Source organism: Aspergillus niger (assembly GCF_000002855.4).
Source record: "Aspergillus niger supercontig An02".
Classification (NCBI taxonomy): Eukaryota; Fungi; Ascomycota; class Eurotiomycetes; order Eurotiales; family Aspergillaceae; genus Aspergillus; species Aspergillus niger.
In genome coordinates, this window is record NT_166519.1 from 912,902 (window position 1) to 925,368 (window position 12,467).

Here is a 12,467-nt window from a genome sequence, read left to right on the forward strand (position 1 = left end):
GTTCGTGATAGGGATTCTTACCACCACCACCAACCCCAATACTGTGCGTACACATAACCACAACCCCAGAGACCCTTCCCGGGCCTTACAGCTTTACCTTACCGACACCCAACAATACGGGGCACGCACTTCTCCAGACCACACAGCCACTTCTGCAGTTCCAGTTTCTACTCCGTAATCCCTCTCGACTCTAGTCCGCCCCACATTCTTTTTTTTTTCTTAACACGCCTTACCTTTTTTGACACCCTCTCTTCCCGGTCAGTAATAGTGGAATTTTTTTAACACACCGTGCGTGGCCCGAAAACCAGACGGAAGAAGCCCCGAGATAGGCAACTGATGGAGACACCCGTTTGCCATTTGGCAATTCAAGGACTTTGAAGAGATCATATTCATCAGAGAACACAAGATCTGAGAGAGTGTGTAAGAGCGGTAGATACCCAAGATTGTAAAATCATCTATCAAGTCAAGAAAATTATAAAAAGAATAAGAAGAGCATGAAATAACTACAAAGCACTGGGTTCCATCTGACTGGGAAAGCTGACTGACCGGTTTGAAGCCCCAAGAAGCAAAGCAGCCGATCTGGTTCAAGCACGTTCTTTTTCCCTTTCCTGCTTTTTTTGCCCCCCCGATATTTATCCCCACACAAAGTACATAGTCTTTTCTTTTTTCGATTTTTTTTTTAAATCCCTTTTTTTTTATTCTTATTTCCCTTTTCGTAATTTTTTTTATCCATCTTTTTTTCGATTTTTTCAATTTTCTTTTTCCTTTTTTTTTTCTTTTTTTTTTTTTTTTTTCTTCGCGTTCCCATTCTGCTCTCCGATTCCGATAACCCACCCCCTCTACGACTCGCCCTCTTTTCCCTCCCCTCCCCCGAATTCCGTTTCCTTCTTCTTCCCCTCCATTCCTCATCTTTTCGCCCTTTCCGATTTCTTCTCTTCTTATATCTTCGTCTCCCCAGATCATCTTCTCCAGGTTTTCTTCCTCCCTCCCTCTTTTCGAGACCATTTGCTCAACATCACCCTTGCCCGACTCGCTACTTATTACCCCGGGGTCCATTTCCGATTCCGGCTCACCCAACACTTATCATAACTACCACATTCCGTATCCCTTCAATAATTGAAAGGGAATTCGTCGTTATCAGCCCTTGGTTGAATTCACAATTGAATACCGCCTCGCCTTGGTTCGTCATCAGGGCCCTGTGATCCTCACTACCCTTGCGGTCTTCCTCCTATCATCTCTCCTTGCCAAGGTTAGGTCTGGGGTGCTAGCGGGAGGTGATCGACTGGCCGATATAGCTACCCCTGGTCGCGACGTGCATCACTATCGCCTCGGCTTCTCATCCCTTCCGAACGTGTCCTTTTTAAACCCGGCTCTGTCCTACCTTTTTACCCTCGTCGGTCTTGGGACAAGCTTCACATGCCGCCACCGGCCTCTTCAGTAGATTTCTCAAATCTGCTGAACCCTCAAAACAATTCCACTGATTCCACCCCTTCCACTCCTGTGGACAGCTCCAAGACCCCTTCTACTCCGTCCAGTACACAGTCGAACTCCAACATGGCGTCGTCAGTGAGCCTACTTCCGCCGCTTATGAAGGGTGCCCGGCCTGCGACCGAAGAAGTTCGTCAGGATCTTCCCCGCCCCTACAAGTGCCCCCTCTGCGATCGCGCATTCCACCGTCTGGAGCACCAGACAAGACACATCCGCACGCACACGGGTGAAAAGCCGCACGCCTGTCAATTCCCCGGCTGCACTAAGCGCTTCAGTCGTTCTGACGAGCTTACGCGCCACTCGCGAATCCACAACAACCCTAACTCGAGGCGCAGCAACAAGGCTCAGCATCTGGCTGCGGCCGCTGCAGCTGCTGCAGGGCAGGACAACGCCATGGCCAACACCGCCAGCGCTATGATGCCTCCTCCCAGCAAGCCAATGACCCGGTCGGCCCCTGTGTCGCAGGTCGGCTCCCCCGACATCTCTCCCCCTCACTCCTTCTCCAACTACGCCAGTCACATGCGATCGAACTTGGGCCCGTATGCTCGCAAAGGCGAGCGGGCATCGTCGGGCATGGACATTAACCTCCTGGCGACTGCTGCGTCGCAGGTGGAACGCGACGAACACTTCAGCTTCCATGCAGGGCCACGCAATCACCATTTGTTCAGCTCGCGCCACCATGGAAGTGGCCGTCTGCCCTCCTTGTCTGCTTACGCGATCACACACAACATGAGCCGGTCGCATTCACATGAAGACGACGACGGTTATTCGCACCGTGTGAAACGTTCAAGACCCAACTCTCCCAACTCGACTGCTCCTTCCTCTCCCACCTTCTCCCACGACTCCCTCTCACCCACTCCCGATCACACTCCCTTGGCGACTCCCGCTCACTCACCGCGGTTGAGACCCCTGGGCTCCAGCGATCTGCATTTGCCGTCTATCCGTCATTTGTCGCTCCACCACACACCAGCTCTTGCTCCGATGGAACCCCAACCGGAAGGGCCCAACTACTACAGTCCTTCCCAGGGTCACCATGGTCCCAGCATCTCGGACATCATGTCTAAACCGGACGGAACACAGCGCAAGCTGCCAGTCCCTCAGGTGCCAAAAGTCGCCGTTCAGGATATGTTAAATCCCGGTAGTGGATTTTCGTCGGTCACTTCGTCCACCGCGAATTCCGTTGCCGGTGGCGACTTGGCAGAACGCTTCTAGTTCGAACATTCTTCAGCCACACGTTGGTTTGTGTAAAAATTGGGTTCAAAAAATCAGCAGTTCTTTTATGCGCGCTACGACCGAATAGACTTGTGCATTTACAATGGTTCATGGGCATCATTGGTGTCGGGTGATTGGGTGGTTTTTCTTCCTCAGCTCTTCTGTTGGATTTATCTTTCACATTTATTTTCCCTTTTACTCTTTTTTTATTGCAAGGCGTCTCTACTGATAGATGGACGGGATATCCTGTGAATTTGTTATTTTTGTCCCCTCTTCTGATCCTCCTTGCTCTTCTCTCCAAATACTTTTTTTTTTTACTCTCCCCACAGACTTCCTCTGGAACATCTCCTTCTCTTCCCTAAACCTATACCAAGCGAAATTGCTCATCAGCTCTCTTGTTTCTTATTTCTCTCTCTTCTCTTCTGAGGCATCAGACCTTTATATCAAATTCATGTGTAGAAACACCACACTGGTTCCATATATACTCTTTTCTTTCCTCCACACTTAAGAAGACATTCCATTCAAACATGTGATCATAGACCTCGAGCAGGATGAGAGGAATCACCATCTATAAATCAAATAAAGCCTTAAATTGGAACATAACTACTACCATCTTGGACGAACTACTATGTAATAAATTCCATTCAGAAACCAATCAGATTCAAATCACATGGTACTCCTACTATGGAACGAGTCCACCCCCCGATGCACTACTGTAGATAAATAAATTAAAAATGACGGAGACCAGACCATTCCCCCCCCGGGGTCGGAGTCGGCACGCAGTCGGGGTACTTTACTTACGTACTGAGTAATGTGAATCAAAAACTGGATCCCACCGACCCTCTCCCACTTCCTCTCCCACTGTGTGTGCGTGTGTGTGTGTGTCTCGAGATAGACGCCGATCGTCAGTCAGTACTTAAGAGTCGTCGCGCATGATCCCTCACCTGCAGGGTCAGCAGCCAGCCTCTTTCTTTCGCAATGCCGGGTTCACGTTATCTCTCATCCCTTAGCTACTTAGACTTTTGGCTGATCAGGGAGTACCTAGGTAGATAGATAGATAGATATCCGCAAGTCATGGGGACTTACTTGATTGACTTCTCATGCCGAACTTCCGGTTAATTGGTTCTTAGTGTTTTTGGCTTTGTTTACCTCAAACGTCGAGGTTGATAAATTTATTTTTTTCCCTTCCTTTTTTGCATGATAGTATGGGGTTTTACTGTATATACCAGTAATATGATAGATAGGATATTTCTTCTTTCTTTTGGCTATCGGCGTGGTCCGATGCAGGGATGTTTTGCGGGGGGCTGCCTGGACTAACAACTTGCTGGGATTGCGTCAGTCAGAATGAGATAGATATACATGATGCCATCGACACATCCCTGGTCCCCGATCATAGACTGATAGATAGATAGACAGACAGTGCTGATTGGGGGAAGTGGTGAGCTGTTTCGAGTGGTCAGTCAGTCCGGTTTGCCCAGTTGCAGATGTTACTAAATATGTCAGTGGAATGTAGGTAGTTTCAGAGAAGAAGAGAAGAGCAGAGGGAAGGGAAAGAATAAAAAGCAAACAAGCCAAGCAAGCGGGTGGTGGATGTCGTGGAGGCATGTCGCTGGTCTTATCCACGGAATGGTATTCGACACACCTCTTCTCTCCACAACCCGGACAGGGCTGGATGGATGGGCTTTGCTGGCTGATACATAGTTAGCAGTCTACTAGTAGTGGATTATGGTTTGTTGAATTTGACTACTGACCCAAGCAACTAATCATCGTTGACGGACATTTCCGGGATTTTCCCCTCCTTGTTCTCTCTCTGCTTTCTCCTCCATCCTTCGTCCATCATCGCTACTTTTCCCTTTTTATTTTCCTCCCCCGCCATGTGCCCTCTGGAGCCTCAAACCCACCATGGCCGTCGCTGAACCGCCCTCCACCTTCTCTTCCCTGGCAAGGTTGGTCGCTGTGTGATGCTCTGGTTCATCCACCGGTGCTTCGTCGTTGAATGACTATGTATGGGTTATTTTGATCAAATCGGAGAAAAAAATAATAAAAGAAGGTAATGAAATGGCCTCTCTTCTCATGGGGAATCTTGCTTTGCTCCCGTTCCTCATCTTCTCCCCCCCGCTTCTCAAGCAGGGGAATGGTGACAAGCTTCACGGCCATGACCGGCTCTGTGTCTTCCCTCAGCTGCACACAGACTAAGCATGTGGGAAACAGGCTCTTCTCGACCACTTTTCTCGAACGGGATCGCTTTTTCGTTGTTGCCCATCTCGGGGCGCTTCTGGCGTGCCTCGGCGGTGATCAGGAACTTGGTTCAGTCTCAGCTGCGCGCGCATTTGGATTCTTGACCCTCCACAGGAAAGAAGGAGGAAAGTAAGCTCTAGTCTTATAGAGCCAGACTGAAAGTGTCGTCTTGTGGGAAACGAAAATGCCACCGTCAACAGCTGTCCCCTCTTTATCGAACGACACTGCCTCGACGCCTGCATCCTCGTCAAGCGCATCCTTGGATACAAGATGGGCGTCCGGGCTCGCAGGTCATGAGATTCTCGAGGATGATGGGACCGGGGCCCTCATTGTCCCGGCTCACACTGACCATCGCACCACCCCCTATACATACATCTGTTTGTTCCATATCCTAGACTGTCACATCACGTTCGACAATGCCGAGGACTGGAGACTCCATGTCTTCAGCCACTTTCGCACACACGAACCTCCCAAGACAGCGCGCTGTCCCTTATGTCCTGGGGAACGGTTTACCGATACCCCTGAAACGAGAGCATGGGATGCAATGCTCGACCACGTCGATGTGGCCCACTATCAGCAGGGGCACACTCTAGCCGGCAGTCGGCCTGACTTTGAATTGATGCAGTACCTGTATGGTCTGAGGATCATCAGCGTAGATCAGTTCAAAGTGATGCAGCTCCCACCGCCACCTTCGAGCCCTGCGTACCATCAATCGCAGGAACCAGTTCGTGCGAGCATCGGGTCCTCCGATGAGCCCTACTGTGCCCCGTATAGTCGGCGACGCGAGGAGAGGATGCGTAACCAGCGTCGAGGGGTTAGCGTCGCTTAATTAGCTGCGATAAGTTTGTTTTCTTCTACACCTGCATGCACATGCAATCGTCCATTTTGTCTCATCTAGGCTCATTGCCATGTTCTCTTCTGGCATGTCGTTTATATGTTTTATCGAGTCGTGTATTATCAGCGATCACATCAAAAGCAAACAATCTGGTATTATGAGGGATGATATGGACTATGATGGAATGTTGGGTTCGAATGTCTTCAATAGCAGTTGACAGTTATATTTTCAAGACATATCCATGAGCTAGATTCTGTGTCATGATCTCTGTAGTACTCTAAGTTAAACAGTAGGCGAGGTTATATACTTAGTAGTACTATGTTGCTCAGAAGTGGCAGGAAGATGCTGTGACTACTAGATCGATCTTGCCTGATCGGGACCAGGTGAAGATAGGGATCTGGTATAAACGTTCCGCTGACCTGCCCAGAGGCTATATTCATTTCAACGGAGCAGAATCATCGAATATCGTCAGTCGGAATCAATGGCTTATCGCGAGCCGAGACACTATACTGCCATCATCACCGGTTTTCCACCATAGATATTGCGTACAACAAGAAGAACTGTGATGCACATTGCCCTAGCTTATAGATCAATTACCAGTTAAGTAATCGCCTAATACCACATCTTTCAGCGAATACAGGGAAAATATAATTCGCACAATTGAAACAACTTGTCTAGTCTGTCCATCGACGGATTGGACGAGCAGCAAACAAACAGAACAAACACCCACCAACCCGTCACTGACTTCCTTCAACCGGCCGCAGCAGCAATGCAATGGCTACCTGCCTTTCCACATACACCGACCTTCTGCTTTATGCCCGCCTCTGACATAAATATGGAACGCCTTCCAATGAATGAGAACCCCGCCGGTGCCCACCATGGCAATGCGCCGCAGGGCTTTCCCCCGCAGAACAACACGCTCGGACCCATGTCGCAAGGTCCCCCGCAATTACCGCCGCAGATGTTCACCACCGCTGCTCAGCTGTTGGATTTGACAGATAGTGCGTTATACCTGTTCACTTGGCCCCCATGGGCTTATCTCACAAATGGAGACGGGCGCAACCTGACAGTGGTTTCCAGAAAAGCTAGTTCTAGTCCTTCGAGACGGGCGGAAGTTGATCGGAGTTTTGAGAAGCTGGGATCAGTTCGGTATGCGCCGCATGATAGATGAATACCGGTTGATGATATATATCTGACTGTGCGACTCTTGCTATGTGACTGCTGCAGCAAACCTTGTCCTTCAGGATACCATTGAACGTCTATATGCCGGCAACCTCTACGCCGATATCCCGCGAGGTATATTTCTCGTCCGGGGTGAGAATGTCTTGCTTCTGGGTGAAATCGTACGCAAACCTTCCATGCATCTTCTTCGCTATTCATGTTTAGGGCGGGGAGTTGGCTAATTGGTGTGTCTTGCTTCTCCGGGTTACAGGATCTCGACAAAGAAGATGACATTCCCCCTCATATCCAGCGCGCGTCGTTCCAGGAAGTGTTTGAGCTGAAGAAGAAGGAAGACGGGGCTCGAAAAGTTGGCGACAAGAAGCGCCATGGAAAGCTACAGACGCTGGGCTTTGAGCCGGAGCATAGCGGAGAGATACTGTTTTAGACACGATGTCTGCTTCAGTCTTTCTCCCTTTTCTACATCCGTGCTAGATCTGTCGCGTCCCAACTAGGGAATTCTAAAGCGACGCGACACAAGACACTTGGTGGATGTGTGCTGGGCTATGCGGCCTCAAGGTATCAGTTGGCACTTGGTCCGTCTGAAATGCCCTCCGGGACCGTTCGCCAGAGTCAGGCGATGTCGTGACTCAATATAGTGGCGGCGGAGTTGAAGGATCTGCTGTGAGAAGGTGTGCGATAGGAAGAAGACTGTATGTGAGTAAGAGAGAGGAAGACGACAAGCTCCACCGGAAGGCCAGTGGGAGCGCACAACAAAGACTGGTTGGATGGTCGACACAACGGGTTCGTGGACGGCTTTGGAGTAGATCCCAGCTTGTCTCCAGCAGAAAGAGAGTCTGATCAAGGCGTGTGTGATTGTACGGGTGGAGGCTACGCTTGACGATTGTCATGTCTGATTACGCATTTTCATAGTATTATTTCCCTTACTTTCCTAGGCTACATCTTCTCCGAACTGGACCACTTGAGTGAGACATTGACTACATTCACAGCTATTCAGTTAATTGTAGTGTATTGAGCTAGTTGATGTAGACGAAGACTTGGGTATACTGTTGGCTTGGTGTTATCGGGGTTTATCGATAGAGCGCCGCCAAGAAAGCGCCGTACCTTTTTTTCATCCGCCCAAAAAGATCCAGCCGGACCACAAAAAAAATCTCCGCATCCACCACTTCTTCCCTCCTCTTCCTCCTCCCTAACTCCGTCCCAGGTTTCTGGATCTACTTCTCAACTGCCCGTCGGTTGATCGTCCCATCATGGCGACCCTGGCGGAGAAGCTTGAGAAGATCAAGTCTCCCAAGCTGCAGAACCAGCACCATGTAAGTCCCGTTGAATCCTCATCCCGCGGAGTCTCCCAGCCCACACCAATTCGAGGCCTCACTAGATCCCTTCTTATATCACCTTGGTTTTACTGACGATTTTCCTCTCCTTATTAGACGGCTGTGGTGCTGTCTGCAGTGGAAGACACTCTTCGCGATCAAAAGGCCGACTTTTCTCCCACCGCCTATTTTGCTGCGCTGCTTGCGCTTTTGTCCCAGTCGATCTCCGCTACTCAAGGCATCGTCAACAAGGATTTGGCAACCTCCGTCGTTTATCTCCTCGATCTCACTACCGCTTATGTCCCTGCCTCAATTCTCCGCGCCAAGTTCTCTCAGATTCTCACCGGTCTCGCCCCTGCCCTTTCCTTGCCAGAAGTTGATGCCCCGCTTCTTCGTCCCTCCATCGGCTGTCTCGAGTCCCTCCTGGTCGCCCAGGATGTTGCAGCCTGGAACCTTCCTCACACACAGATCGGCCCGCGCCGTGCGATCGCTGGTCTGCTGAGTCTGGCCGTTGATCACCGTCCGAAGGTGCGGAAGCGTGCCCAGGACGCGTTGGTCAAGGTGCTCAAGTCGCCTCCTCCGAGTCCTTCCCTCGACCACCCGGCTGCCGATATGTGTGCGGAGACTGCTATGCGCACCTTGAGTGATAGCATCACGGCTGCAGCCAAGTCCAAGCGCGGTCGTCATGATCCCAACGGCCGGGACACCCACGACCCCCTGGTCATCCACTCCCTGCAACTGGTGAAGACGCTCGCGGTCGCATCCGGTGGTTGGCCCAGCAAGAAGATCGAGCCGCTGTGCGAGCTCTTGATGAACGCTTCTCGGTCCACGAACGAATTCATCACAATGGGTGCTTTCGAGGTCTTCGAGGTGATCTTTTCTAGCATGGCCAATGAGTTTTCGTCCTCGAAGCTGCCCCGGCTCTTGGAGGCGATCACGGACTTGAAGCCCGCCCAGAACGATTCGCAGCTCCTGCCGCCGTGGATTGCCGTGCTGTCCCGTGGTTACGACGTCTCTGCTCAGACCAGCCCCGAGGATACGTTTGAGAAGCTGCCCGCTCTGTTCAACATGGTTTCCGGCTACTTGGCCTCGCCCTCCAGCAACATCCGTGTGTCGGCATCTGAATGCTTGGTCTCGTTCTTGGCCAACTGCATTCCCAACAGCGTTATCATTGAGCCCTCCGTCTACGATGAGAAGACACTCGAGAAGATTGCCAAGGCTGCTATGGATCTGCTTTCTGTCAAGTACCAGGCAGCATGGCGGGAAGTGTTCAACGTGTGTGCGGCTTTGTTCGACAGCTTCAAGTGGCGCTCTAGCCCTTTCTTGGATGATATTGTCAAGACGGTTGGAGAGCTCCGCAGCAACGAGTCTTTCCAAGGAAAGAAAGAGGCGGACAACGTTCTTGGTAGCGCAATCGAGGCCATGGGCCCCGCTGCAGTCCTGGAGATCCTGCCTTTGAATATCATTGAGCAGAAGAATGGCCAGCCCGGTCGCGTGTGGCTCCTCCCGGTTCTCCGCGACAATGTCACCAACACCGACCTTGCCCATTTCCGTTCCGAGTTCGTCCCTCTCAGTGAAGCCTTGTACCAGAAGGTCATGGAATTCAGCGCCAGAGAGAAGGCCGTTGAAGTCAAGATCTTCGAAACCCTCGTTCAGCAGACGTGGGCTATCCTTCCAGGCTACTGTGAGCTTCCTTTAGATCTGACCGAGTCTTTCGACCAGGGCTTTGCGGAGCTCCTCTCCAACGTCCTCTACAAGCAGACCGACCTGCGCGTTGATATTTGCAGAGCTTTGCAGAATCTGGTGGAGTCGAACCAGGCCATCTTGTCTGTTGAGACGGACGAGGATGATCTGATCCTCCAGCGCAGAATCACCAAGAAGGCTGCGCAAAAGAACATTGCTCATCTTGCTGGTTTCGCCAGCAACTTGTTGGCGGTTCTGTTCAACGTGTACAGCCAAACTCTGCCGCACTACAGAGGTTATATTCTCCAGTGTATCAATGCTTATCTGAGCATTGCCCCTGAGCAGGTTGGTTCTTATCCTCAGTTTCCGCTTTTCAGTCTTGCTAATATTTCTACAGGAGCTGAACGAGACGTTTGAACGTGTCACTTCGATGTTGGAGTCATCGGTTGCTTCAGAGACTGAAGCAGCCAAGCAGGGCAATCAGCAGACTGGTTCTGGTGACAAAATGCCGCCTACGTCGCACACTTTGATCGACCTGGTCATCGCTATGTCCATTTACTTGCCCCGCACCAGCTTCGCAAACCTGTTTGCCATGGCCGCGGCTATTCTCAACGGACAGACTGGTGATCAGCAGCTGATCAAGAAGGCATACAAGCTGATCCCCCGTTTGGCCCAGACGGAGACTGGAAGCGCCGCGCTTCGCGAGCGCAGCTCGGAGCTTCAGGCGCTTGTCCTGGGCACGGCGGATAAGACTCCCGCATCTGCTCGTCGGGACCGTATGTTGGCGATCTACGAACTCGTCACTTACTTGCCGACTTCCGACCTGCACTTTATCCCATCCGTTCTCTCGGAAGTTGTCTTGGGCTGCAAGGAGAGCAATGAGAAGGCTCGGACAGCCTCGTTCGACCTGCTCATCCACTTGGCGAAGAGGACTACGGACGAAGAGAAGAACCCCGCCGGCACCAAGATCCGCAACTCCCTGGTGCCACACATGCCCAACGATGCCCCTGATGCTCCCGCCACGATTGAAGAGTTCTTCACCATGGTGTCTGCCGGTCTGGCTGGTAGCTCGCCGCACATGGTTGCTGCCTCCGTCACAGCTTTGTCTCGTTTGTTCTTCGATTTCCACACCCAACTCCAACCTACCGTCCGCTCCGACTTGGTCCAGACCGTGGAGTTGTTCCTTACCAGCAACAACCGCGAGATTGTCCGGTCTGTGCTCGGCTTCGTCAAGGTCGCCGTGGTGGTTCTTCCCGATGAAGAACTCCGTGCGCGCCTCAACTCCCTGGTTCCCAACCTGATGGTCTGGAGCAAGGAGCACAAGGGTCGTCTCCGCAGCAAGGTGAAGGGTATCCTCGATCGCCTTATCCGACGCTTCGGTGCCGCTCCTGTGGAGGAGCTGGTTGGTGAGGCCGACCGGAAGCTGGTGGTCAACATCCGGAAGCTGCGCGAGAGACGCAAGAAGAAGAAGAACTCCGAACAGGACGGCGAGGACGATGAGGAGAATGATGAGCCCGCCGGACAAGAAGAGAAGAGCGGCCGGTCCTTCAGCAACGCCTTCGACAAGGCTGTCTACGACTCCGATCTCGACTCTGACGACGATGCCAGTGAGATTGACGTCGATGAGGAGGGCGTCACTCATGCGCTCAAGGGCCGCAAGGGCAAGCGCTCCAACAAGCAGAGCGAGCAGTACATTCGTGAAATGTCCCCCGAAGACAACCCTCTCGACCTTCTCGCCCCCGATGCTCTGGCCAACATCTCCACCACCAAGCCCAGTGTCCGCTTCCTCAACACTGGCCCCGGTTCTCGGAAGAAGCGCAACGCGAAGGTCGATTCCGACGGCCGTCTCATCCTTGGCGGTGATGACGAGGATGTCGACATGTCCGCTGGCCTGGACAACAACGCTGGAGAGAGCGGTATCAACGCCTACGTGCAAGCCGTCAGCGGACCCGACGCTGTTCGTCGTGGCCAACGTGGCAAGCTCAAGATGGCCCAGTCTCAGAAGAAGAAGGGCGGTGATGATATGGACGTGGACGACGACAACGACAACAACGCCTCTGGCCCCGCCTCCCGGCCCGGTCCTGGCCGTCGTGGCCTAGGCATGCCCAAGTCTCACGGTCCCAGCGGCGCCGGACGCATTCAAAAGCGCAAGCCCGTCCGTGGTCGCCCCGGTCGTGGTGGCAGCCGTGGCGGCGGTTTCCGTGGTGGCAACCGGAGATAAACCTATCGACTAACAGCACCTACCCTCCAACCACATACCCCCCACAACTGAACTAAGTTGATATATCATCAATAAGTTCATGTTCAGTCATACCTTTTACACATACCAACTCAAAAAGCATTATTTTAACGGCACTGGATACCGAATAGTCAATGAAAGTCATTTTTCAAAGTTCATCATGTCATGTATGGAGTATGACGAGACCGTTTTTTACCTCTTTACCTTTTATCTTGTTATGTTTTCTTCCCATATTTGTTGTGAATACATACATACTTACGATACGATTGATCTGACCATG

At 51.8% G+C, this 12,467-nt stretch overlaps 4 protein-coding genes across 4 annotated transcripts; all 4 read left to right on the plus strand.

The window, feature by feature from the left end:
* Positions 1-1,416: 1,416 nt before the first annotated feature.
* Positions 1,417-2,700, plus strand: creA (catabolite repressor creA-Aspergillus niger; the record flags this gene model as incomplete). Its single annotated transcript, XM_001399482.3, has 1 exon — positions 1,417-2,700. One exon carries the CDS (start codon positions 1,417-1,419, stop codon positions 2,698-2,700), a length of 1,284 nt encoding a protein of 427 aa, XP_001399519.1.
* A 2,198-nt stretch (positions 2,701-4,898) lies between these two features.
* An02g03840 (uncharacterized protein) lies at positions 4,899-5,767 on the plus strand (the record flags this gene model as incomplete). Its single annotated transcript, XM_059746205.1, has 2 exons — positions 4,899-5,011; positions 5,089-5,767. 2 exons carry the CDS (start codon positions 4,899-4,901, stop codon positions 5,765-5,767), a joined length of 792 nt encoding a protein of 263 aa, XP_059606830.1.
* A 934-nt stretch (positions 5,768-6,701) lies between these two features.
* An02g03850 (uncharacterized protein) lies at positions 6,702-7,379 on the plus strand (the record flags this gene model as incomplete). The annotated part of the gene is made up of 4 exons (XM_001399484.3): positions 6,702-6,774; positions 6,854-6,922; positions 7,001-7,116; positions 7,206-7,379. The coding sequence occupies 4 exons, from the start codon at positions 6,702-6,704 to the stop codon at positions 7,377-7,379; spliced, it is 432 nt and encodes a 143-aa protein (XP_001399521.3).
* An 823-nt stretch (positions 7,380-8,202) lies between these two features.
* On the plus strand, positions 8,203-12,169 carry An02g03860 (uncharacterized protein; the record flags this gene model as incomplete). The annotated part of the gene is made up of 3 exons (XM_001399485.1): positions 8,203-8,265; positions 8,383-10,293; positions 10,346-12,169. The coding sequence occupies 3 exons, from the start codon at positions 8,203-8,205 to the stop codon at positions 12,167-12,169; spliced, it is 3,798 nt and encodes a 1,265-aa protein (XP_001399522.1).
* Positions 12,170-12,467: the final 298 nt, after the last annotated feature.